This window comes from Macaca mulatta, chromosome 4, assembly GCF_049350105.2.
Source record: "Macaca mulatta isolate MMU2019108-1 chromosome 4, T2T-MMU8v2.0, whole genome shotgun sequence".
Taxonomy (NCBI): domain Eukaryota; kingdom Metazoa; phylum Chordata; class Mammalia; order Primates; family Cercopithecidae; genus Macaca; species Macaca mulatta.
In genome coordinates this window covers 147,719,226-147,742,386 of record NC_133409.1, presented here as the reverse complement: position 1 = coordinate 147,742,386, position 23,161 = coordinate 147,719,226, and the positions used below count along the sequence as shown (strand labels likewise).

Genomic DNA, 23,161 nt, shown 5'->3' with positions numbered 1-23,161 from the left:
TGTCTTACCTGCACAGGCTGTTCCATTTAGTGATGAGGGGCCCTGAGGGTGGGGCCCCCATGGAGAAGGGTCAGAGAATCCCCAGCCAGGTGGGGTTCTGCTGGGGAGGTGTTTGGAGGAGGGAGAGGAATCTGCAGATCGCTGCCGGCTCACAAGGTGTCACTGGATGGGCATGTGCCTGCCAAGGTTCATGGGCAGGGAGCTGCCTCACCCGGGCCCCCACATCTACCCTTTCCAGAGCTGCTCCACCTTTGTACTCCTAGCATCCACTGCCCATACCTATCCTCTTGTCCAAACCCTGACTGAGATCTGAGGCCTTTCCAGGCCCAGGCCCAGCTGGGGACATACAAGCAAGTGGCTCCAGGGACTCAGTCAGGAGCAGGCCAGGCTGGCTGGAGACAAAACCAGTTCAGCAGAGCCTGGTTCTGGCCAGGGTCCCAGGCTCCCCCTGGCACTCCTCCCTCCAAGGGAGTGAGAGACAGCAGGGGCCCAGCGAGGCACAGGCCTGGGGCAGGGCCCCCTCCTCCCTGCAGTGCAAGCCCAGCTGACAGATGCCAAGGTGCTATTTGCTCACTGCTAGGAGCAAACTTTCTTCTGGACAACAAAATTGCTGAGGGCGGAAGGCAGCAGTACAGGGTAGCAATTAACCCTTGGTGGTCTGGGTGGTGCTGGCTCCCCTGCTGTTTCCTGGAAGCCAGGCCTCAGAGGATAAGGGTGAAAGAGGACCAAGGGTGCTAACCAGTCAGGAAGCCGGAGGGCTGGAGGGGCAGAGAGAGCCCTGTTCTTGTGGAAAGACAGGTATGAGTTACTCTGTCAATCAGCTGTGTGACCATCAGCAAGTCACTGCAGCACTCTGAGCCTCGGTTTCATCATCTGCAAAATGGGGGAGTAGCCCCTACTTCATAGTTTTGTTGGGAAGATAAATGACAAAGCACCTGGCACACAGTAGACCATAAGGACACTGAGCCGGGTGATAAATGTGAGGGAAGTGGGAGGAAGCTGGATGAGTTGCTTTGCCCGGGAGAGTGGGTGGCGGGTCCTGGTCACCCCCAGCATGCCCACAGACATCAATGCACACCCTCTTCCATCACGCACGGGGGTCTCACACCCACTCACAGGAGCTCACATCTTCACAGACGGTACTGCTGAGGCCTTCAGGAAACAGAAACGGGAGCCAACCAACCTCTCTTCCACCCTGTTAGCTGCAAAGCCCTGCTCTGCAACAGAGCAAAAGGATGCGAAAGATACCTTCCCCATTCGGGTCCTGCATGAAGAACCTCTTTAACACCAGCCTTACCACCCGCCTCTCAGCCCGAACAGGGATAGGGAAGATAAGGTGGCTGTTCTAGCCCCTCCTTGACTTTGAAGCCTCACTATCTCTCTCCCAGAAGCATCTACCAGTCAATTATCCCTTTCCCTTTAGGCTCAGCCCAAAGCCGCCTCCTCCAGAAAGCCTCCCTTGACTACTCCAGGCCCTGTGACCACAACCACACTTGACCATTGATGACCTCGGGGCTGTGCCATTCACTGCGCAGACACTGGGGACATGTCAGTTCTCTAGTATCTTTATTATCCATTCCCGGGGGCACTCCTGGCTCCCTAACTCAGGGGTGCAGACGTCTCCCTGCACCATGCCAGGCGTGGTGCGGATTGGGAGGCAGGGGGATGGAGCAGAGAGAGCCCTGGGCTGCCTGTGGCCTTCGCTGAGTCACTGCCCTTCTGTAGGCTCTGCTCTGGAAATGCTGGGGTCAGAGGCAGGTAGAGGGGTCCTTTGTTGGGGAGCAGTCCTGGCTCCCTCTGTCCTCCAGGGGAGCAGCTGGGCCTGAGGAGGAAGCACCCCTGCCCTGGGGTCCCGAAGGCCCCAGAAGGCCCATCTCCCCCTGAGAGCAGCGGGCCGCCTCTCCCTGACCTTGGGCTCTGGAAGGTCAGAGCAGCAGAGCAGACTGCCCATTTTCCCCCAGCTCAGGGCCTGGCTGAGGCAGGACAGGCAGGAGGGAGGCCCCGGAGGGCGGGTTTTAGGCCCTGGGCCGGGCACTCAGATGGGGTGCACGAACTGGTAGACGAGGCGCTGGGAGATGTCTGGCTTCCGGATGATGCCCTTCTTGTAATACTGGCGGATGGAGCGGCTTAGCTTGTCATAGTTCATGGCGGGACGATTCTTGCGGATGCCCCACAGCCGGGCCACCTGGGCTGAGTCCTCAATTTTGAAGATGCCTGGAAGAGTAGGAGGGCCCCGAGAGAGCCAGCGGTATGAGTGAGTCGGCAGGAAGGAGAAAGACGCAGACCACCAGGTCAGCCTCGGGGCGAACCAAGAGACCCTGTGCAGAGGCCTCCTTCTGCTCGGGTGGGGCGGGGTGACCAGGGACCCGAATGCTTACTCCCAAGGTGCAGTAGTGGTGAGGGTTAAAGAGATGTGTGCAAAGCAGGTGCCACAGGCCCCAGTGAATGGCAGAGAATACTCTGGAGTCACAAACCTCCCGGCACAGTTGAGTCTGTGTACCTTAGTGGGTTCTCTGGGGCCCTGCGGGCCTGGCCCTTGCCAGCCCCTGCTCCTGTGTGGGGTTTGCGTGCCCTAATCCAAAGTCCTGTGTGGCTCCCAGCAGTGCCCACAGCTCACTTGGCAAGAGCACTCCTCCCCCATTACAGGTGTCCCTGTAGTTCCCAAGCCTGAAACAACATCTTTGCTATTCCCAGGCAGTTTTGGCCTGCGCAGCCCTTTCTGGCGGGATTAATTAATACGAGACGGTGGAGGGAGAGTCGATTTGGAGCTCGTTCCAGGAGCTGTGCTGTACTAAGCTCCTAAGTGAGACAGAGTCTAGCAGGAGACAGATATGGACACAAATTGCACACAGACCCCCCAGGGCCATCTCATGAAAGCTGTGTATTTGGCATCCAGGACAAAGGTGGAGATCAGCTTCCCCCCTCTGCCCGCCCCTGCCCCCATGCACAGTGCCTGGCAGAAGCCCCCACAACCTCCATGCTCACTGGCCCTGCAGTGCCCCTTGGGCACCCTGCTCACCCTTCTCCTTGTTGAGCCACCTAATGAAGCGGCCATAGCTGTGGGGCTTGAGTAGCAGCTCCTTGAGGAACTGCCACAGGTGGATGGGCTGCCCGGAGCATGACGAGTCCACCTCGCTGTCGGTCCAGCTCTCCTCACTGGTCGAGGCTGGGTGGCCAGGGAGGGGGGCAGTGAGTGGGAAGGGGAGGCCAGTCCCTGCTTCAGTGGCAGCCACCCCTCCACCCTACCCGAGCCCCCGCCCCCGCCCTGCCCCTGCCTGGCTCACCGCAGTAGTGAATCGCCCCAGGTGAAGTCCGCTCTTTCATCCAGGCCGCTGCAGGGCAAGGAGAGGGGGTTGGGGACCCAGGAGAGGTGGAGGAGGGGAGGCGTTTGGGTGGGACTGTGGGGCCACAGGAGCCCCTTTGTGGCTGGGGGTTGCCCCTGAGGCTCCCTGCCACAGTCCCTGCCTCCTGCCAACCTGGGGAGGCAAGCTGGTTACAAGAAGCTGCTTCCTGGACGAAAATTCAGGATTTCAGCGCTGGGAGGGGCCATAGAGGGCTTGCACGCATCCGCTTGTTCAGATGAGGACATCTGACATGGGGGCTTGCCGGGGCTGGGGCAGGGCACTGGTCTCTGACAGGGTCATATGAGTGGGCCCTACTTCTTACTCCTTGACTCATCGAGCAGGCACCATCTCCTCCAAAGCACCCGGCCCTGTGCAGGCAGCAGTGGGTGCCCAATGAGATTGAGACAATTTAGACACTCAGGGGCTGACACGCAGCCATTAGAAACTTAGGGCAGGCCGGGCCCGGAGGCTCACGCCTGTAGTCCCAGCACTTCAGGAGGCCGAGGTGGGTGGACTGCTCGAGCCCAGGAGTTTGAGACCAGCCTGGCCAACATGGTGAAAACCCGTCTCTACCAAAAAATACAAAAGTGAGCAGTGTGGTGGTGCACCTGTAGACTCAGCTACTCAGGAGATTGGGGTGGGAGGATCCAGTGAAACCGGGAAGTCGAGGCTACAGTGAGCTGTGACTGTGCCACTGTACTCCAGCCTGGGCAACAGAGTAAGACCCTGTCTCAAAAAACAAAAACTAAAATTAAAGCAGGGCCACTTTAATTTTAGCAGAGTATAAAATTAAAGACATACTGTGTTTTTAATACCAAGACATACTGTGGTATGCAGAGCAGTGTAATACTCTGCTACTATTTATGTCAAAAAAATATAAGAAGAAGAAGAACTGCATATATGTATATGTGCTTGAATATTCATAGACTTTCCCTGGAGAGATACTCAAGAAACTGGTAAAAGTGGTTGCCTCTAGGGAGGGGGTTGGAAGCTGGGGGTCGGGAGCAGGAGGGAGAAACTGTTTATGGTACACTACTTTTCACTATGGTCTATTTTATAACATGCACGTTTATTACTTATTTAATAAACAAACAAACAAACAAACAAAAACAAAGGAAAACAAAATTTTAAAAGGAAAAAGGACTTCCTAGCGTCCACGGTTGTCCCCAGCTCTGACACCCTGCATCCTCACAGTCTGACTTCTACCTTTTAACCTCCCGGGTGCTCTGTCCCAAAGCTCTGGGGCCTTGACCAGGACTGGGAGTGGGTTGGGGTGAGGAGTGCACCAGGATCCAGGAGGCAGCTGAAACTGGGGCTGAGATTCAGAGTGGAGTCCAGCTGGGGGCCAAGGGGCTGCTGCCCCAGCAGAGGGCAAACTCCTGGCCAGCATCCTGTCCCTGGCTTGGAGCCTGGGAGGGGCTGCTCCCACCCACGCCACATCCTACCTGACTTCCAGATGTCCAGGTGGGCGTGCAGCACATCCCCACCCAGGGGCGAGCGCTGGCGGAACTGCTCCTCCGACATGGCGCACAGCTCCTTGCCCGCCAGCTCCTGGAACGCCTTGCCCACAGGGGGCAGCCGGTATTGGTGCTCTGTCCACAGGAGCCACTTCTGCACATTGCCGGGACTCCAGTCCACGGGATCTGGGCAAGAGGCATCCCCTCAGCTCAGGGGCAGCCTGAGAGCACCACCCCAAATACAGCCCCCCCTGCTGTGATGGGGCACCCACGGGAACCTGTGGCCTGAGACCTTGTGCTCCTGGGGGTGGAGGTAGGTCAGCCCCTGAGGGCCCCTGTGGAAGTGGGTACCCAAGAAGAGATTGGGGCGAGAGGAAGGAACCAGGGCCCTAAAAAATGAACTTGGTTCAGGGCAGGGTAACCTGGTGCATCTGTACTTCCTGCCTCACTCAGGCCTTGGGTCCTCCCAGATCCCTCCAGCCTCTCCAAAGGACCTTTCGAGGGAGCCCCAGCCCCGGAGGGACAGTGACACTCTACCGGAAACACCTGGGCTTCTCCATCAGGTACTTCTTGCCTTTCCCAAACCCCTCAAGGAACCAGAGAAACACCCATCTGGGAATTAGTCTTAGAGCCCCACCATTCCCTCCAGCCCCTGTATCTTACAGATAAGGAAACTGAGGCACAGGGCACTCTATCCCCTTGTCCTCCACGGAATAAAGGGCTGGACACACAGGAGCTGCTCCGTGCATGTGTTAAATAAGTAAATGCAGGGCACAGGATGGTCATGGGGCAGCCACAGGCCCCAGAGGCCAGGACGGGAGCCCTCGGCTAGGTCCTAGATATCCCCCTAGGGTGTTCCTCTGAGGTGAGCCTCATAGGCCTACAGGTGGGGGATAGGCTGGTGGGCATGGTCACAATAGGGCCTCCAAGTGAACACCATGGTCCAGCCAGTGTCCCAGCTGAGTGACCTGCAGGCTGGGCTGCCCCCACTTAATAAGCCCATTTTCCTCCCCGAGGTCAAAGCCATTTGTTCCTGTTCCCATTGTTCAGGGAGCAGGGCCCTCCCCTCCCTAGCCCTGTGGGTGGGGAGGAGGCCTGTGGGAGAACTCCTGGAGTCGGCCTGGCATGGGCATTGGGAAACTGGAGGACTGGGGCATCGGCAGGAGCAGCTTCAAATGAGGACATCAACGGGGCAGCTTTGGGGACAGGGACCAGGCCTGAGGAATGCATGAAGACCCCTGCTTCCCAGGGAAAGGTGCACAGAGTTGAGTGCTGCAATGTCAGGGCCTGAAGACCGAGGGACATGGGTCAGGCCTGCCTGAAGCTGGAGAGGTGACGGCAGGACAGAGGACTAGAGACTCAGCAACCCCCCCGCCCACAGCATCAGCTCCATAATCACGCCTTCCAGGTCTGGCTGATAGACACATGTATGCCAGGCCCTGGGACGTCCCCTCCTCATCAGGGCCTTCCATCCCACCAGACCAGTGACACATTTCTCTATTTATTTGTGATCTGTTTCCCTCACTATAATGTCAGCCCTACAAACACAGGGACTTTGTGTTCTGTTCACCACTCAATTCCCCAGTCCTAGAATAAGGCTTGGCATATTAGGAACTGCTTTTTGGCCCAGAGAGGCAGCTCATGCCTGTAATCCCAGCACTTTGGGAGGTCAAGGCAGACAGATCACCTGAGGTCAGAAGTTCGAGACCAGCCTGGCCAACATGGTGATACCCCCGTCTCTACTAAAAATACAAAAATTAGCTGGGTGTGGTGGTGGGCACCTGTAATCCCAGCTACTCAGGAGGCTGAGGCAGGAGAACACTTGAACCCAGAGGCGGAGGTGGCAGTGAACTGAGATCACGCCACTGCACTCCAGTCTTGGTGATAGAGCGGAGATCCTGTCAAAAAAAAAAAAAAAAAAAAAGAGGCCGGGCGCGGTAGCTCAGGCCTGTAATCCCAGCACTCTGGGAGGCCGAGGTGGGCGGATCACGAGGTCAGGGGATGGAGACCATCCTGGCTAACACGGTGAAACCTCGTCTCTACTAAAAATACAAAAATTAACTGGGCGTGGTGGCGGGCACCTGTAGTCCCAGCTATTCGGGAGGCTGAGGCAGGAGAATTGCATGAACCCCAGAGGCAGAGCTTGCAGTGAGCCAAGATTGCGCCATTGCACTCCAGCCTGGGCGACAGAGCGAGACTCCGTCTCAGAAAGAAGGAAGAAGGAAGAAGGAGGAAGAAATGCTTCTTATTGAACAACTGTTTATTGAGCATCAATTATGTTCAAGGTGCTATCCTAGCATCTGGGGATGGAGTGATGAACAAAACACATGAAAATCCCTGCCTTTGTGGAGTGTACATTCCAGTAGAGGACACAGAGAGTGAGCGAGGTCAATAGATATGGTGCAGCACGACTGAGGAGAGTAAGTGCTATGAGAGGAAGCAGGTGGGAACAGGAGGTAGGGGTGTGGGCAGAAATTTTAGAAATTTTTCTTCTTTCTTTTTTCTTTTTCTTTTTTTTTTTTTTTCCATTTTTTGTTTGTTTTCTTTACCATGTCCTGTGCTCATGGGCAGCAATTTTAATGGAGGGGTCAGGGAAGGCCTCAGGCGGATGGTGCCATCTGAGCCAAGACCTGAAGGAAGTGAGCCACGCAGATATTTGGGGGAAGAGCGTTCTAGGCTGAAGAAGCAGCAGCGTAGTGAGTGTTGTGGGAACAAAGAGGCCAGTGTGGCTGGAGCAGAGTGAATGAGGGGAGAGCGGAGTCCAAGAGGAGGTGGGGGGGCACAGAGCTTGAATTCATATCATTCAGCACCTACCAGCGGGGACACTAGGCTGGCATGGTTGGGACACTAGAGATGGATAGAAACCTTCCCAGCCCTGGCTCACAGCTGACTGTGTGTAGAAGTGCCAGCATCCCTGAAGTTGCCCGTGGCTGGGCCAGAGGTGGCCAGAGTCCATCCAGCAGTACCCCCACCCACCCCAGCAACCTCAGCCTTGCCTGCGACCCCTCTTACGGAAGCGGGCACAGGGAGAGGGCTCACCTGCGGTGATGTTGAGCAGCTTGCAGGCCGTCTCGATGTCCTTGAGCACTTCGCCCACCACCATGGACTGCACCTGCTCCAGTGAGTGCTCCTCCAAGGTCAGCCCGCTGGGCGCCAAGTCCAGGCTGCCCCCTGGGGCTTGGCTGTCAATGACCGGGCACTGCTCAGGCTCCTCAGGTGGCTCCTCCCTACTGCTGGCCCCAGGCACCTTGGCTGCCCAGCTGCTGTCCTCGGAGTACAGCATGTCAAAGTAGGAGAGGTAGAAGGCGGACAGGCCCTGCTCGGGTGTGGCGGGTGGACTGGGACTCCAGTCCCGTCTCTCGAGACCCACTGCCCCCGCTGCCACCTTCTCCAAGCCTGTCCGCGACACTGTGTCGGGGGGCAGCAGGAGGTGGCTGGGGGACACGCTGCTCAGACCCGGGCTGGCGCTGCCCATGCCGCTGCTGTTCGGGCTGGCGGCTGTGTCTACGGAAATGAAAGAGGACTCAGGTTTGATGGCTTCTCCATCCCTGTGGGGGCCGCTAAGCTGGTTATGGGGATGAGGGGCCCTGTGGACAGTGGGCTGGGCCTGGGACAGAGTTCGGGGCTTCCGGGTCACTGGGCAGCCAGGACATGGTTGGGCAGACAGGCCTTCTGTCTGGGAAAGACAGTGAGGTAGGAGCGGGCGCAGGACTGGAAATGGATCGCTCCCTCGATCCCCAAGGAAGCCAGGCTGGCTGGGACAGCAAAGCTCCACACATACTGTGCTTAGAACAGCCTTCTGAGGTTCCTGACCTCATTCAGCCCTCACAATGGAAGGCATGATTGCCCCATTTGGCAGATGAGCAAACTGAGGTGGGGACAAGGGGCCCTCAATGTCCACATCTTTCCTGCTGTAGCAAAGCTTGTTTTTCTTCTGCCCTTGACAAGGATAGGAGTGGAGGTGGCAGGCAGAGGCCACCATCCTAAAGGTGGCCATCATCTTCACCAGCAGGGGAAAGAAGAGAGGAACAAGGCGGGGGTGTGATGGGGTAGAAACCCTCCCACACGCCGGGCAGTTGACCAGCCCTTGCCCTCCCACGGGGCCATCTGGGGGATCTAAGTAAACTCAGCACTCTCGAGGTGGCCTCTGAGCAAGAGCTCACGGGTGTGCGTCTCCCCATACCCCGGGTTGGTGCATGGTACCCACCTCCCCTTATCCTCCCTTGGAAGGTGCTGCCCCCAGGGCCCCTTCCAGCTCCCAGAGCCCTCTACTATCCCCGATGCCTGGAGGAGCATGTGGCCACCCGGAGGCAGTGCCACATGCCAGGCTTTCCAGGGGGAGCAGCGGTGGTGGCGAGATGGGGCAGGGCTCCAGGAAACACCTAAAACCCTTAGCAACTCAGCTACCTGCTCCTCACTGCTGCCCCAAGGCCCTCCAGGGGGAACCATCTGGCCTCAACACAAGCAGTCAGAGGCCTTGCTCCCCACGGGTTCCCCAAGGGCTGCCCAGGCCCTTTTCCCTGAACCCCCATCAGAGTGCACAGTTTGGGTGAGAAGGGGGACTGGAGAGGTGCGCAAGAACTGATACCCCAGGATATTCTGGGATGGTAATGATGTGGGGACCTGAGACTTAAGAATACATCAAGACAGGCCCAGCACAGTAGCTCACGCCTGTAAGCCCAGCACTTTGGGAGGCGGAGGCGGGCGGATCACCTGAGGCCAGGAGTTTGAGACCAGCCTGGCCAACATGGTGAAACCCCGTCCCTACTAAAAATACAAAAATTAGCTGGGCAGGTGGTGGGTGCCTGATTCTCCTGTCTCAGCTACTCCGGAGGCTTGAACGCAGGAGGTGGCTGCAGTGAGGCGAGATCGTGCCACTGCACTCCAGCCTGGGCGACAGAGCAAAACTCTGTCTCAACAACAACAACAACAACAACAACAACAACAAAACAAAGAATACATCAAGCCAGAGGCAGACGATTACCAACAGATACACACTCCTAATAATACAGAGAACCAGTTAGGGAGGAGGAAAGGAGCAGATCAACCTGTTAAGGGCAAGTTAATTTGTGTCCTTTCTCAAGGGTTATTTATATTTTCAAGCGGTGGTTCTCAAAATGTGCTGTCTGGGCCAGCAGAACCAGCGCCACCTGGGAGCTTGCTAGAAACCTGGATTCTCAGGTACTTCAGAACCACTGAATCAGCAGCTCTCGGGAAGACTCCACAGTCTGGTTTAACTGGCCTCTGGGTGATTCTCACGCATGTTCAAATTTAAGGATCACTGCTTTAAAGGCAACTGGCCAGTGTCGGGGAAGGCTTTAATCAAAACACTGAAATCCTCTCTAACGGTGACATTTATGGTGCCCTACTGGGACAGCGGGCGGGGAAGGGGGCTCCCCGATCCATCTCCAGTTACCCTGTGGGACTGACCCGCACAGCCTCCGTATGCAGCTGACATTTGCTTCTGCAGGTGGGACAAGGGAAAGAAGCCAGTTTGGAAGACACCTCCCCTTTGGTAGGGCCACAGCTAGCCCATTTAATTTCACACAACTGAGAAAATGACATCCCTTCCCCCTGGATAGCTTGACGAATGGAGCCCGGGTAGAATTTCAGCTCCCTCTGCCCACCCTCCTGTACAGTGCAACCTTCCCAGTGTTACATGGCAGCCCTGCAGCTTCCTGTGGGGGAGAAAATGCCAGCAGGAGGGAAGGGTGTTCCCTTTGATTTCAACTCTCCCATTCAAGGGCTCCTTTAAGTGACAAGGAAGGAAAGGTCAGGGTGGGGTGGGGTGGGCAGAGACCGAGGCGGGGCTGGGGATGTGGGGGACAGAGGGCAGACCTGGAATCATGTCAAGTCCTTCTGTGCAAACACTCATGTGTGCTGTGGGCTCACATTATTGACTCAGGCAGTGCCAACAGCTCGCTCTGCCCCTGGGCCCCACCCTGGCCGGTGCCCATGCCCTACCCGCTAGGTGGCTCCACCCCTGGGGACTCCCCCCTGCAGCCCCCCGCCCCTCCTTCATCACCCCCTGCCTGCCTCCCGCCCCGTCCACATCCCCAGAGCCCCCATGCCTGCCACGTTAGGACAGTCTGTGCCAAGACCCTGGGCGCCATGCCAGGGAGACAGAAACTTTTCCAAGAAGCAGAACTCGCTTCCCTTGCGGCCCTCCTGTTTGCTTGGCCTCAGCCACAGGTAGGACAGGAGGCAGCTTCTGTGTTTCAGGCATGGTTGTGTGAGGGGTTGGTGGGGATGAATGGGCAGGGCAGGTGGCAGCATTTGCCAGGAAGGGATATAATGACACATCCTTGACACATTTGCTGAGTGCGTGCGAAGCCCTCACATCCGTCCCCTCACCAGTAGAAAGGCAGCACAGGCCTTATTCTCTTTTTTTTGAGGTAGGGTCTCGCTCTGCTGCCCAGGCTAGAATGCAGGGGAGCAATGATGGCTCACTGCAGCCTTGACCTCCTGGGCTCAAGTGATCCTCCTGTTTCAGCCTCCCAAGTAGCTGGGACTACAGGCGTGCGCCATCATGCCTGGCTAATTTTTTAAATCTGTTGTAGAGACGTGGTCTCACTACGTTGCCCAGGCTGGTCTCGAACTCCTGGGCTCAAGGGATCCCCCCGCTTCAGCCTCCCAAAGTGCTGGGACGACAGGCACAAGCTACCTCGTCTGGCCCAGCTCTTATTCTCATCCCTATTCTGCTAACGGGGAAGTCAAGGTGCAGAGAGATAAATTCCCAAATCCAGGTCTTCTGACTCCTGGCTCAGGCTGCTTCCCCCTCTACACCCCACATTCCAGCTTGACCTTGCCCTATACCTAAATGCCAAGGAATCTACTCCCCACCAAGCCTCAGTCCTAGCTCCAACGCTTCCCTGATGAAAAATAAGTTAATGGTTAACTGTGTGGCCGGAGGAAAGGTTCGACTCTCCGCAGATTGCGGGTGGTGGGGAATGCTCCGTCCCCAGGGCAGCCCAGGCCTGGAGTAGGGGGGCTCGGTTTACTGGTCAGGGAGCCAGGGCTGGTGTGCCCAACCTACAACTAGGCATCTCCAGGTTCTGGGCTGGCCTCTGGAGGGAAGAAGAGAGGACAGCATTGCGAGCCCCTGGCAGTGAGCACCAGTGCCATGTCCAGGGCTTTCACCCACATCACCCGCTTTCCTACCCACAGCCCCAGCGTGACATGGACTCCAGAGCCCTGCTTTATAGATGCTGACAGTGAGGCTCAGGGAGTCTGTGCAGCTTGCCTGGGGTTCTTCCTGACCAGGCGTGGGTTCTGCTCACTGGACCACACTCTCTCTGAGGCGCAGGCTCTGGCCAGTCCCATCTTCCTAGGGGATCTGCCCACCTCCTGACTGGGTTCCTTGATGCTCTAAAGTCTGTCCCCAGCTCTTGGCTGTTCATTCCACCCCACTGTTCACTTCCCTGCAGCACCCTTTCATCAGACCCCCCTGTGCTCAAGAACCTCGCATGGCTCCCCACTGCCTCCCCTGCCCCACTCCAGTGGCTGGCGCCCACCTCTGAGTCCGCCTCCTACCTAGCCCAGATAATCAGAGCTGGAAGGGGTCACATATTATGTGATTGTTTCATAGAATGGGAACAAGGAAGCTCAGAGTGGGGAAGCGATTCGTGTGCTTCTTAGCAGCAGGGTCCAGACCAGAACCAGGGATTGACATAGTGACCGCAAATCCAAGCTCTAACGAGAATGGCATTTCATATCTGCCCCTGTGCTGTGGGCACAACATGGCTATTTTGTAAGACGCCCCTTCCTTCTCATCACAATTCATCCCAAAGCCCTCCTGTCCCAGCAAGCCCTTCCTAACAGCTCCTTCCTGTGACTTTCCAGGCTCACCTCATCTGTGCCATGCAATTCAGCCCAGGATTAAATCCATCAGTGACGGTCTGCCCATGGGGACACATCTGCACTGGAAAAGCTGAGGCTCAAAGAATGGCAGGGAGGTGCCCATAGTCACACAGCACAGCCAAGGCCAGACCAGAGGCCTCCTGACACTCAGGCCACTGCTCCGTAGGCCGAGGGTCCTGGGACGTGCCAGGCGTCTGCCATGTCCATGGTCCTCAGATGGCAGGCCCCAGCGTTCCTACAGCCTTGGCCTGCCAGCCCCATGGGCTGCCGTCTCCTGAGCGATGCCTCCAGCTCCCAAACCTCGAGTTGATCTCTTCTGGATTAAGCCACATGTCTGGATTAAGGCTCAGCGTGTCCTGGCTCCCTCCTGCTCCAGAGGCCCCGGATCCCACTCCAGACAAAGAAAGTTTGGTAACAGCTGGTGGAGGCCAAGGCCCAGAGACAGGAGCAGATTGGTGGGGTGGCGGCCAGGGGGATTAGCCACCTTGGGCCCCTTCTCTCAGCGCCTTCCATTCCCCCAGGAAGGAAGATTAAGGAAAGAGAGCAGAGGGACCCAAAATGAGAGATTTAGTGCAGCTTTTCCTGCCACTACCCTCTGCCTACTCTCACCCCTCAGGGCTAGGAATGTGCCCCTTGAACCCTTTGCCTCCCAGGTTTTCACTCCCACACCCCAAGTGGCACTAGCAAAAGATGCCCTCCCTGACAGCTCCGAAACACGGTTTCCGGGAATGGAGTCACCTGGGAGGCCTTTGCTAAGGACCCAGGTTGCTGTGGGGGTTGGAGCCTGTCTTCCACATCCTGCTTGGTCCCAGCTCTCAGGCCCTACCTCCTGGCGGGGTGGTGTGGGGTAAATGTACCCTCGCCCCCACCTCAATCCTGAGACCCAATGCCAGCCCACCCAGAGCCCAGGACCCCGGCTTTAGTCCCCACTGAGAAGAGCGCTGAGGGAACGACAGAGATAGTCACTCTGGCCCTGGTGCTCAGCCCCCAGCCAGCGTCACTCCAGGAGGAAGAGGTCTGATGGGGAACAGACCTCCTCTGGCTTTCCCACGTGGCCTGCTGAGCTGGCTGTCAGCCCCTCCCTCCACCCATCCAAGCCTCTGGGCCCCCTTAAATGGGCTGGAGTCAGGGGCCGTGGAGGTGGGGCCAGGACTTGGCCAGGAGCCATGCAGAGTGGGCAGGGGCCACACGGGCCTGCCCCGGTCAGCACCTTGGAGAAGAGCTGGGCTACCCAGGCCGCAGGAAGTCCCAGCCAAGGCCACGACCAGGCCCAGCCACAGCAGCATGTCTGGCTTCTCTGAACCCCCTGACCCCTGCCCTACCCCATCCCCTCAGGGCCCCTGCCTCTCTCTTGCCCTGCCGTTCCTCCCACCCCTTCTCTCCTCCTCCAACCCTCCCATAGGGAGGACCTCGCCGCAACCTCGCCCTTCAAACTGCTCTTCAAACTAGCTGGACCCAAGAGAAGTGCCAGACCCCCTCCTCATGGCCCACCATTCACTGCCCAGAGCACCGCCTCTGCCCACTGGACAGACCACTCCTCTGCCCAGGAAGGGGGCCCAGGCTGCCACCTCTGGGCCAGCAGCTCCTGCCCTGTCAAGCACTGCATTGTGGCCATCTCCAAGCGCCTGCTTCCCCAGGGTCTCCAAGGGCAGAAGAAGGGAGCGGGGCGGTGGCTGAGTGAGAGACACCTTGCTGTCTTGGACTCAGCATGAGAGTAGAGGAGGTGGGTTTCTTCTAGACCTCCTGGTTTTCCCCACCTCCTCTGGGCACAGGCCTGTCCAGGCCACCTGTCCCCCTAACTTTTGCAGGAGCCCTGATCTGTGTGAGTTTCACCTTGGGGAGCTAGCTAGTGGGCCCAGGAGTTGGGTTCTGTGGGGGGAAGTACAGGGGAGTGGGTGAGGCTTTGTGGGGTGGGAAGCTGGGGGCGGGGCCACGTAGCAGGAGGACGGGGCACAGGAAGCCAAAGTGGAGGGCCAGGGGACCCCAGTGGTTTTGCTCTTCCCACAGTTCCCACGGGCAGCAGGAACACATCTGCATCGGTGAAGCCTCCTCTGTGCCGTGCTGCGTGGGCAGCCCGGGTGTCCACACACACCCTCACTGACACCACGTCCAGCGCTTGCTGGGACAGGAGGAAGGTCAAACTGAATAAACTGCTTTGCCGGGCCCTCCCAGCTGGGGCAGCCAGCATTATTCCCACTTGACGGACAAGGGCGCTGTGACCTGCTATGGGGCACCTGTCCATGCGTGAGCGAGCAGGGACTCGAACTCAAGACTCGGCTCCACCTTCCTTTCTGCTGGTGCTGACAGACCCGGCACCTTCTAGCTCCTAAGGTCGCCCCTGTTGACCATCCCCTTTGCCTCTGCTCAGGCCACCTGCCAACCCAGCCCCACAGCGGTCGCCTTGGTGGGGTGTGGGTGGCACAGGTGCCCGCAGCCTGGAGGTACAGAGGTCCAATGCAGCCCCAAGTGGACCATCGTGGCTGAGTTTGCTCCAAAGGGGGATGTGGACTGGAAAGAACTGAAGACCTCCACTTCAGGAGATTCGGTGACACCCAGCCCTATTCCCTCTGTAGGCGAGACCCTGGGTGAGTCCCTGGTCCCTCCAGCCCTCAGTCTCCTGCTCTGTAGGCCAAGTCATCTGTGAGGACTTTTCTAGCCCAGGCACCATCTGGATTCTACGATCCATGAATCTTGCCATCAGCCTGGCTTTGGCTTTGGGGACTTAAAGGAGGATGGTGGGGACACAGAGGTGGACACCTGGGGCTCCCCTTGTAAGCAGAGGCATACTCCATTTACAGCCAACACTTTTGGCAGGATGAGGGGTGTGGCTGGGTGTCCCCCACTGTCCCTGGAGTTGGTGTCTGGAGGCTCTGAAAGACTCAGCCCACCCGTCTGAAGAAGCAGAGCCGGCTTCAGGCTGTCCTGCACCTCACGAGCTGCCGTCAGGCCTGGCTCCCACCCCAGCAGCAGCACCTCCCCGCCTCCTCCAGCCAGCAGGGACCCCGGCCCAGACAAACCTGGGGCTTGCAGTGAGTCGTGCTGACGGGGCGGGGACAGAACCCAGTTTCCCACCATAGCAAGTACAATTCTGTTCAACTTTCAGGGCTTTCCAGAAATTGCCATTCATGTCTTCCTTCAGCCCTGGTTGAGCCCATGTGTATGTAAACACATTTCACTTCTCAGCGCCCCAGTCAGGCCTCTTGGCCCCACCAAGGCTGCCACGCCCCCACTACCTGCACATCCCCACTCCTTGAAGGGCCGGCCACAACACCTTCCCTCTTCCCTACCCTCCTCCAGCCCCGCATATGCCGTACCTCCCAGCTTGCCACCGGACAGGGGCCGTGAGGTTTCCTGGATCTCTTGCTCCCCACAGCCCTGCCCAGCCAGGCAGCCGGGTCACTGAGGGCATGAGAACACATGGATGTCACCAGAGCTCTGCTGCTCCTGCCTGAGGCACCTTGGCTAATCCTCTCAGCCTCAGCCTCTTCAACAGCGAAATGGGGACTCATAAAGACAGCTGTGTGTCTGGATTTTGAAGTCACCAGGCAGGACAGCGATGTGAGAAGGCTTCACCATCTCCCAAGAGGTGTGTGTCCACAGTGGTGGCTGCTGTCTATCTTGTGTGTTTCTGCGGCCCCCTCCAGACCCAGCACAGGCCAGGGAAGGCAGAGGCCCTCCACACACCTGGTTGTTGATCTGTAAAATCTTGATGGGCTGAAGGGAAAAAACATTCCTGTGCCCTGATCCTCAGGCCCTGGAGCACACCTCCAGGCTTGGAGAGGGGTGTTAGGACAAAGTGAAGGACTCCAACATTACAGAAGAGAAAAGTCCAGAAAGAACTGTCCTGACAGGCTAAGAACAGAAATTGCTTCAAACAAGGTTGAGATGGGCGGGAGTGGGTTATTAAGGGGCTATCAGGACTGGTTCCCACCTGTGAAGTGTCAGCAGAGACACATCCCCCTTTTGTCCTGGCACAGAGGGTGGGGTGGGGCAGAAGGAGCCAGGTCCCAGCAGCCCTCAGAGCAACTTGCTACCCCAGCAGCAGAGAGGCCTGGGCCTTGCCCCAACCAGTCTCAGGTGCTGGAGCCCCGGGCTGGGCAGTCCCTCCAGCCACGTCTCTCCTGTGCCAGAGCTAGAGGGAGAAGGAGGGGGGCCTTTATCCTGGTGGTGCCCCGTTATAATCCTGGGGAGGTCCTGGTCCCATCCGACCCCCAGCAGAGTCACACTAAGGTCCCTGGCTGGGGAGGAAGGATGAGCCTCTCCCTCCCCAAGTCTGGAGGCCCCCTTCTACCCACCCCCAACCCCAGCCGCTGAGAGGTGGGAGAGCAGAATCTGGCAGGGGGCGCCTCCCAGGCTGAAAACATGCAAACTAGCCAGCAGAAGGAGCTTGGCATTAAATGTCAGGAAGAGCCCAGGGCAACTCGGCTTGTGCAAAGTTTGCTTTGGGAAGAGTTGTTCCACCTGACAGGCCACTCGCTTGGCTGGGGGCACAGGGTGGGGCATGAACGGGGTGGGGGTGGGGACTAGGAGAGGGTCCCAGCCCAGGTTTGATCCCTGACTGCTCTCTAGCTCTGGGGCTGGGGCCAGTGACTCGGCCCCCTCTGAGGCTCAGTTGTCTTGTCTGTTAAATGGGGTGTCAAGAGCATGTCTTAAAGGGGTTGTGGAGATTGAGATGGAGGGTGAATGGAAATCATTTATGATGGGCTGAGCGTATGTGAGGGGGGCCCTGGGCGCAGGTGAGGGGATCAGCTGGAGAAGAGGAAACAGAGAGGGAATGGTGTGAGGAAACTGGGGAGCAAAGGAAGAAGCAGGAGGTGATGGAGAGTAGAGGGGGTGGGCCAGAGGGTGGAGTCTAGGGGGAGCTGAGGATGGTGATGAGGGAGGCTGGGGCCCTGTCCTGCTCTCTAGCCCAGTCCAGGCAGCTGCAGGCTTCACTCACCCTCCCTGCCCTCTAGGAGGAGCCAGAACCAAGAATTCTTGCCCCACCCATTTCCCCCACTGCCCAATGCCCAGGAGACAGGCTGGCAAATCCAACTCCTACACAGCCTTCAAGGTCCTGCTCCAGGCTGTCTCCTCCATGAAGCCTGCTTTAATAGACAATAGCCTTGTCTAAGCTTCTTGTTTCACAGACAAGGTGTTGCAAGTACAGTGAGGAAAAGTGACCCACCCACGGTCCCATATGGCGGGACCTCACCTGTTGCTTCTTGCCCTCCACCTAGAGGGTCTTTGTCCCCCTGTCAGCCTAAATTAACTTCCCCAGGTTACACTCAGGCTGCAACAAGTCATTTAGCACAAAACTGCTCTAATGGTTTCAGGGCTATTCACTTCATACTTGCAACGACCTCAGTGGTAAAAAGTGGGTTCTCCCGGTTTTTGCTCCTGCCAGCATCACACTTTCTGAACATCGACTGAGCACTACTGAGTGCAGCCCTATTCCCTCAGACTTGGTTGACAGAGAAGTCCGTCTAATTCAGAGGGTCCTTGTGAAAACCGAAGTGTTTTACAGCTGACAGTGTGCAATAAGCAAGTCTGGTAGTTTTCAGCTCTGGATCCCCCCTCATGGGGCCTTGCTCAGAGGAAATGTTTGTACATGCACTGTCAGCCTCTCAAAGGCGTGGGTGGGTCCCCTATGCAGTAAGACCACCTCCTCCACACAGCCCCACCTGCCTGGGAGCTCCAAGGATGCCCCCCACCATTTGTTTGTGAATTTGGGGTGGTGGGAATCCAAGTTGGGGGTCCTTGGCTCTGGCCCTTCTTGCAGGTGGGTGGAGTGAAGCTCAGCCCAGCTGGCCTGGCTGAACCATGGCCTGGGCCTACCTGCCTGGTAGGGTGTCTCCTCCCCATCCCTGCCCACCAGCTTGGGCCTGGGGCAGCCTGGACGCCTGTTTGCTTTGTTACTCAGCTGAGCAGCTGGTGATGGGGAGATGGAGCTTTATTGGGGAGGTTGGGGCAGGAAATGAGGCAAGTCCCAGCCCTGGCTGAGGAGGAGGAGAAAGCCCATGGCCATCATAAAGGACACAGGCTACGCGGGGCTCATGGCCTGGGTGTGGGCTGCTGGGTGGCCCCAGCTGATAGGTGAGGTGAGGGATCTGGGTCTGCCCATCCCCAACATGCATTCACACACACACACACACACACACACACACACACATGCACATGCACACACATGCACATGCGCACACACACCTTGGCCAGCCTTGGGGGCACCCAGTCGCCCCAGCCCTTCAGCTTGCCACCCTGTCATCCCACCACCCACTTCCTCTCTCTACTGCAGGAATCTGGCAAATTTTAGAAATGAGCACCTTCGAGGGACCGCTACTGTTGCTTTCCTTGTGTGCCAAGACCGGGACCCAAGGCTCTCAGCTTCCCCCGGTGTCCAAGGGCTCAGACGGTGTGCTCGGCAGTGACCCCCGCCCCGTTTCCTGTGCCCGTCTCTGCCCAGCCTAGCTCCTGGGCTCTGGACCTGTCTCCCCTGCCCCGCCCTGGACCCGGCCTTAGCCTCAGTGCTGACCCATCAGGCTCCAGCAAGCCCCTGCCCACTGGTGGCCTGGCACCAGGAAGACCCTTCCCTCAGCAGGGCAGCCGGGCTGGCAGCAGCAGGAAAGCCGCTTGTGTTTTGCCAGCCAAGCAGAACTGGCTGGGTCTCAGGGGCTGCGGCTCTGCATTTGCATAGTGGCCTCCCCTCAAGCTGGGCAAACTGGGCTCAGTGTGGGGTACCCCAGGCCTTGCCAGGCAAGGGGGCTCACCCAGCATGTAGAGTTGGCCCACGGAAGCAGTCTGGGAAGCATGAGGAGGGGGCAGGGAATTCTGAGGGTAAAGGGACCCAGGTCACAGGGTCACTGATGACAGGGAGATGAGCTCTGAGCTGGCAAAGTGCGCCCCCTCCAAGTCCTGCCTGCAGTCACCCACCCCTAAGGTGGCAGGGAAAGACCCCATGCCAGGGTACCCACACCTCCCGTCAGACTCACCTGTTAGCTGCCTGGTGACCAGGGAGCTGTCTGCTGCAGTGCCAACTTTAGGGACCGGGAAGAGGTGTGGGCAGCTGAGGCCACTGGTGTGTCTCAGCCAGGCATCTGGGGGGCCAGCGGAACCAGGGGCCAGCAGGGCTGGTGGCAGAGGCAGCACTCAGATTGGCCACTGAGGGCCTGGCCACCCTTAAAGGGTGGCACTCTGAGGTCTCAGGGCTGCGTGCCTGTAGAGAGTCCCCTACTCCTAGCCCAGGGCTGCCTGCTGGCACTGTGGCAAGGCCAACCTGAGGGGTTTGCAGGGGGCTGGCAGCAGGCTTGGAGGACTGGGTCTGTGGGGCAGTGTGGACGCGGCACAGTGCAGGAATGTGCTGGGAGGAAGTCAGACAGCCGCGAGATGAAGAGTTGGCCAGGGCCTGATTTCCCATTATAAGTAATCCTTCCTTATTTACCTGAACAAATACACTCCTTGCTTACCTCAGACCACAGGCAGGCTCCCGGTTAACCCTTGCAGGTCTCCCCCTCCTTGCTGGGGGATTCATGCCCTGACAGCCAGCGGACTCATTCATTCACTTGCTCTTTCACTCGTTCATTGGTTGCTGCATAGCCACTCAGCTCATATTATGTGCAAGGTGCCGGAGATACGTCAAGTGGGTCCAGGGCTGGAGTTCTAAGATGGATCAGCTGAGGACCAGGGACAGAGAAGTGAACAGCAGTGGAGATTCAGAGCCACCCATGCCCTGATGGAGGGCTGAGGGGACTCTGAGGGTGGGCACCAACCAGGGAAATCAGTGAGGGCTTCCTGGAGGAGGTACTGTCTGGCTACTCAGGCCAGGGATGGAGAGAGCTTCAGAGAACCCTGGGGAGGGGTCCCGAGGCTTGTGGGCCAACCACGACCTGGTGGGAACTGTGTTCTCCATGCCCCACAGGGTCCTCACGCAGTGGTGGTGAGGAAGGACTCCTAGCTCGCTTTCCAAGGCCCACAGTGGGGGGCCAGCCAGCAGCAACTTACTCTCCCACCGCCCCAAAGGGTGATGGCAGGGACACCACGCAGGACAGGGGTACCCACCACCAAGTGCTTGCTGCCCTAGCCCCTCCACCTCCCTGAGCCCAGCAGGGGCCACACATTCCAGCTTTTGGCTTCTTCCATGTCCTGCCAGGTGGGCTGAGGGCTGTCCCTGGAGGGTGGGCCTTCCTTTCTCCAAATCATCTCAGAAGGGCTCCATGTACCTGCTACCTCCATTCTGACAGGGGAGAAAGTTCTAGATAATGCTGATTCTTCCCTTGTTTCAGGAGTAACTGTGTAACTGCCCACAGCATGAGGATTCTGGGACTGCAGGGGATCCCAAGGCCTTTAGAACTAGCCCCTCACCTTCACCAATATCCACATTCTCCAACGTAAGGTTGCACTTTGCACCCCCAGGGTGCCCTGTACTTGGCTGTTATCGTCACTGGCACCTTGGTTGAGGATCAGTTATCAGTCACTCCCCAGAAAAGTCTGAGGTAGGACGGAGTGGAGGAAGGGGAGGTAAGACAAGGTCCTGAAATGGTACACTCGACCATTCCTAATCCCCAGTGGTCCAGCCCTCCAGGGTCAATAAAGAAAGACACGCTATGTTTCCAGGCGGACCTCCTTCCCCTAGAGTGCGTTTTTGTGCCTGCTTCTCTGCCGGCCAGGCCTCCCTCCTCCCTCTTCTCACAGAAGCCTGGCTTATATCACAGCATTCTGATGCATTAATAATAATGGCCACTGCTTAACAGGCACCTACTGTATGCCTGGCACTGTTTGGTACTCATGAGATGCTAAGCTGTTAATCATACTATAAGCACTATAATGTGGGTAAGTATGATGAATACCTAATTAAATGTTTATTGAGGCCGGGCGCAGTGGCTCATGCCTGTAATCCTAACACTTTGGGAGGCCGAGGCGGGCAGATCACTTGAGATCAGGAGTTCAAAACCAGCCTGTCCAACGTGGTGAAACCCCGTCTCTACTAAACATACAAAAAAATTAGCTGGGCGTGGTGGTGGGTGCCTGTAATCCCAGCTACTTGGGAGGCTGAAGCAGGAGAATCGCTTGAACCCAGCAGGCAGAGGTTGCAGTGAGCCAAGATCGTGCCACTGTACTCCAGTCTGGGCAACAGAGCAAAGCTCAAAAAAAAAAAAAATTGTTTATTGAGTGGATAAGGTGTCAGACATAGCTGTCCATTCTCCCCTTTTCCTCAGTAAACAAGGCTTGATTTTTATTTTGTATTTTATTTATTTTTGTAGAGACAGGGTCTCCCTATGTTGCCCAGGCTGGTCTCGAACTCCTGGCCTCAAGCAATCCTTGTACCTTGGCCTCCTAAAGTGCTGGAATTATAAGCATGAGCCACTGTACCTGGCCAAGGCCTGGTTTTTAACTGGGCACAAGCCTGCCTAGAATTAAGACTATCCCAGCCTCCCTTGCAGCTAGATGTGACTATATGACCAAGCAGAATGTTATGTGCCAAGATTTCTAGGAATCTTTCTTAAAAGTAAGCTGGCATGTACCATTTACTCCATTCTTATTTATCCTTCCTCCGTCTTGCTAGGTGGAATGCAGCTGTGATAGCTGGCATTCTGGCTGCCCATCTTAGACCATGAGGACAAGATAGTAGAGCAGCGAGCTAGAAGGAGCCTGGGTCTCTCAGGATTATGTAAAACCTCCATACCAGCTGCAGACTGCCTGCCTCAGGACTTTTATGAGAGAAATGGACTTTTCACTTTTATTAAGTGGGAATTCTTATTGGTGTGGCCTCACTCAAGGCCCAAGGGAGCACTTCACAGGGGTCTCCTGAATGGATGGGCCCAGCTAAGCTGTACCAGCTGTGGACAGGGTCTCTACCCATTTAAGCCTGGAGTAGGGAAACAAATGTTGCCTCTGGAAGCTGGAAAAGGTCCACGAAGAGGGAGCAAGGGAGGGCTCCTCCATCTGCTCAGCTGGACTCACACAGGCCCAGCCTCCAAGAGGCTGCCTGGGGTGGACGTCAGTGATGTGCCCAAGGTGGGTTGGGTGCCCATCTAAGGCAATGCTGGTGGGCTTCAGGGGAGGAAAGACCAACTTTCCCAATGAGGGAACTCTGGGTGACACATCCTCTTGATACCCTGATCCACTGGGCATGGTGTCTTGGCACCAGCTTGGGATTTGATCAAGTACATGTCCTGGTTCTGTCATTTTCCAGCTTTGTGACTTGAGGAAAGTGTCTGAAATCTGCTGAACAGTCACCTCCCATATCCAGAGAACCCTGAAGCTACTGTGAGGAGGGAGACAATGCCGGTCAAAGTGCTCCATGAGCCTGGCTGCCCTGTTCCAGTGCCTTGCTGACCACGAACCCGGCCACGTGTTTGATAAATGCCATCTTACTCTTCACAGCAACATTTACAGGTAGATGTTGCTATGCCCATTTTTCTTTTCTTTTGTTCTTTTTTTTTTTTTTTTAAGACAGAGTCTCACTCTGTCACCCAGGCTGGAGTGCAGTGGCCCGGTCTGAGCTCACTGCCACCTCCACCTCCC

At 57.2% G+C, this 23,161-nt stretch overlaps 1 protein-coding gene across 3 annotated transcripts; it reads right to left on the bottom strand.

The window, feature by feature from the left end:
* Window positions 1-1,549: 1,549 nt before the first annotated feature.
* On the bottom strand, window positions 1,550-20,029 carry SPDEF (SAM pointed domain containing ETS transcription factor). Of its 3 annotated transcripts, XM_078000293.1 has the most exons (7): window positions 19,630-19,765; window positions 7,841-8,305; window positions 4,790-4,987; window positions 3,285-3,332; window positions 3,020-3,166; window positions 2,036-2,214; window positions 1,550-1,961 (listed from the first exon to the last, which is right to left on the bottom strand). In XM_078000293.1, the coding sequence occupies exons 2-6, from the start codon at window positions 8,274-8,276 to the stop codon at window positions 2,036-2,038; spliced, it is 1,008 nt and encodes a 335-aa protein (XP_077856419.1). In that variant the 5' UTR covers window positions 8,277-8,305; window positions 19,630-19,765; the 3' UTR covers window positions 1,550-1,961. The 3 variants fall into 3 exon arrangements, with proteins under 3 accessions (XP_077856419.1, XP_077856418.1, XP_077856420.1); XM_078000292.1 differs by lacking the exon at window positions 19,630-19,765 and adding an exon at window positions 15,976-17,336 and having other exon boundaries at window positions 1,550-2,214; XM_078000294.1 differs by lacking the exon at window positions 3,285-3,332 and having other exon boundaries at window positions 1,550-2,214; window positions 19,630-20,029.
* Between the last annotated feature and the right edge of the window lie 3,132 nt (window positions 20,030-23,161).

What these genes read in the sequence shown, in the direction of transcription:
- SPDEF (XM_078000293.1), bottom strand. Translation starts at nt 8,276, where the DNA reads ATGGGCAGCGCCAGCCCGGGTCTGAGCAGCGTGTCCCCCAGCCACCTC. An exon ending in CCTGGACATCTGGAAGTCAG is followed by an intron (nt 3,333 to 4,789) that starts GTAGGATGTGGC and finishes CTTGCCCTGCAG; the next exon opens with CGGCCTGGATGAAAGAGCGG. An exon ending in TGGGGCGATTCACTACTGCG is followed by an intron (nt 3,167 to 3,284) that starts GTGAGCCAGGCA and finishes CTGGCCACCCAG; the next exon opens with CCTCGACCAGTGAGGAGAGC.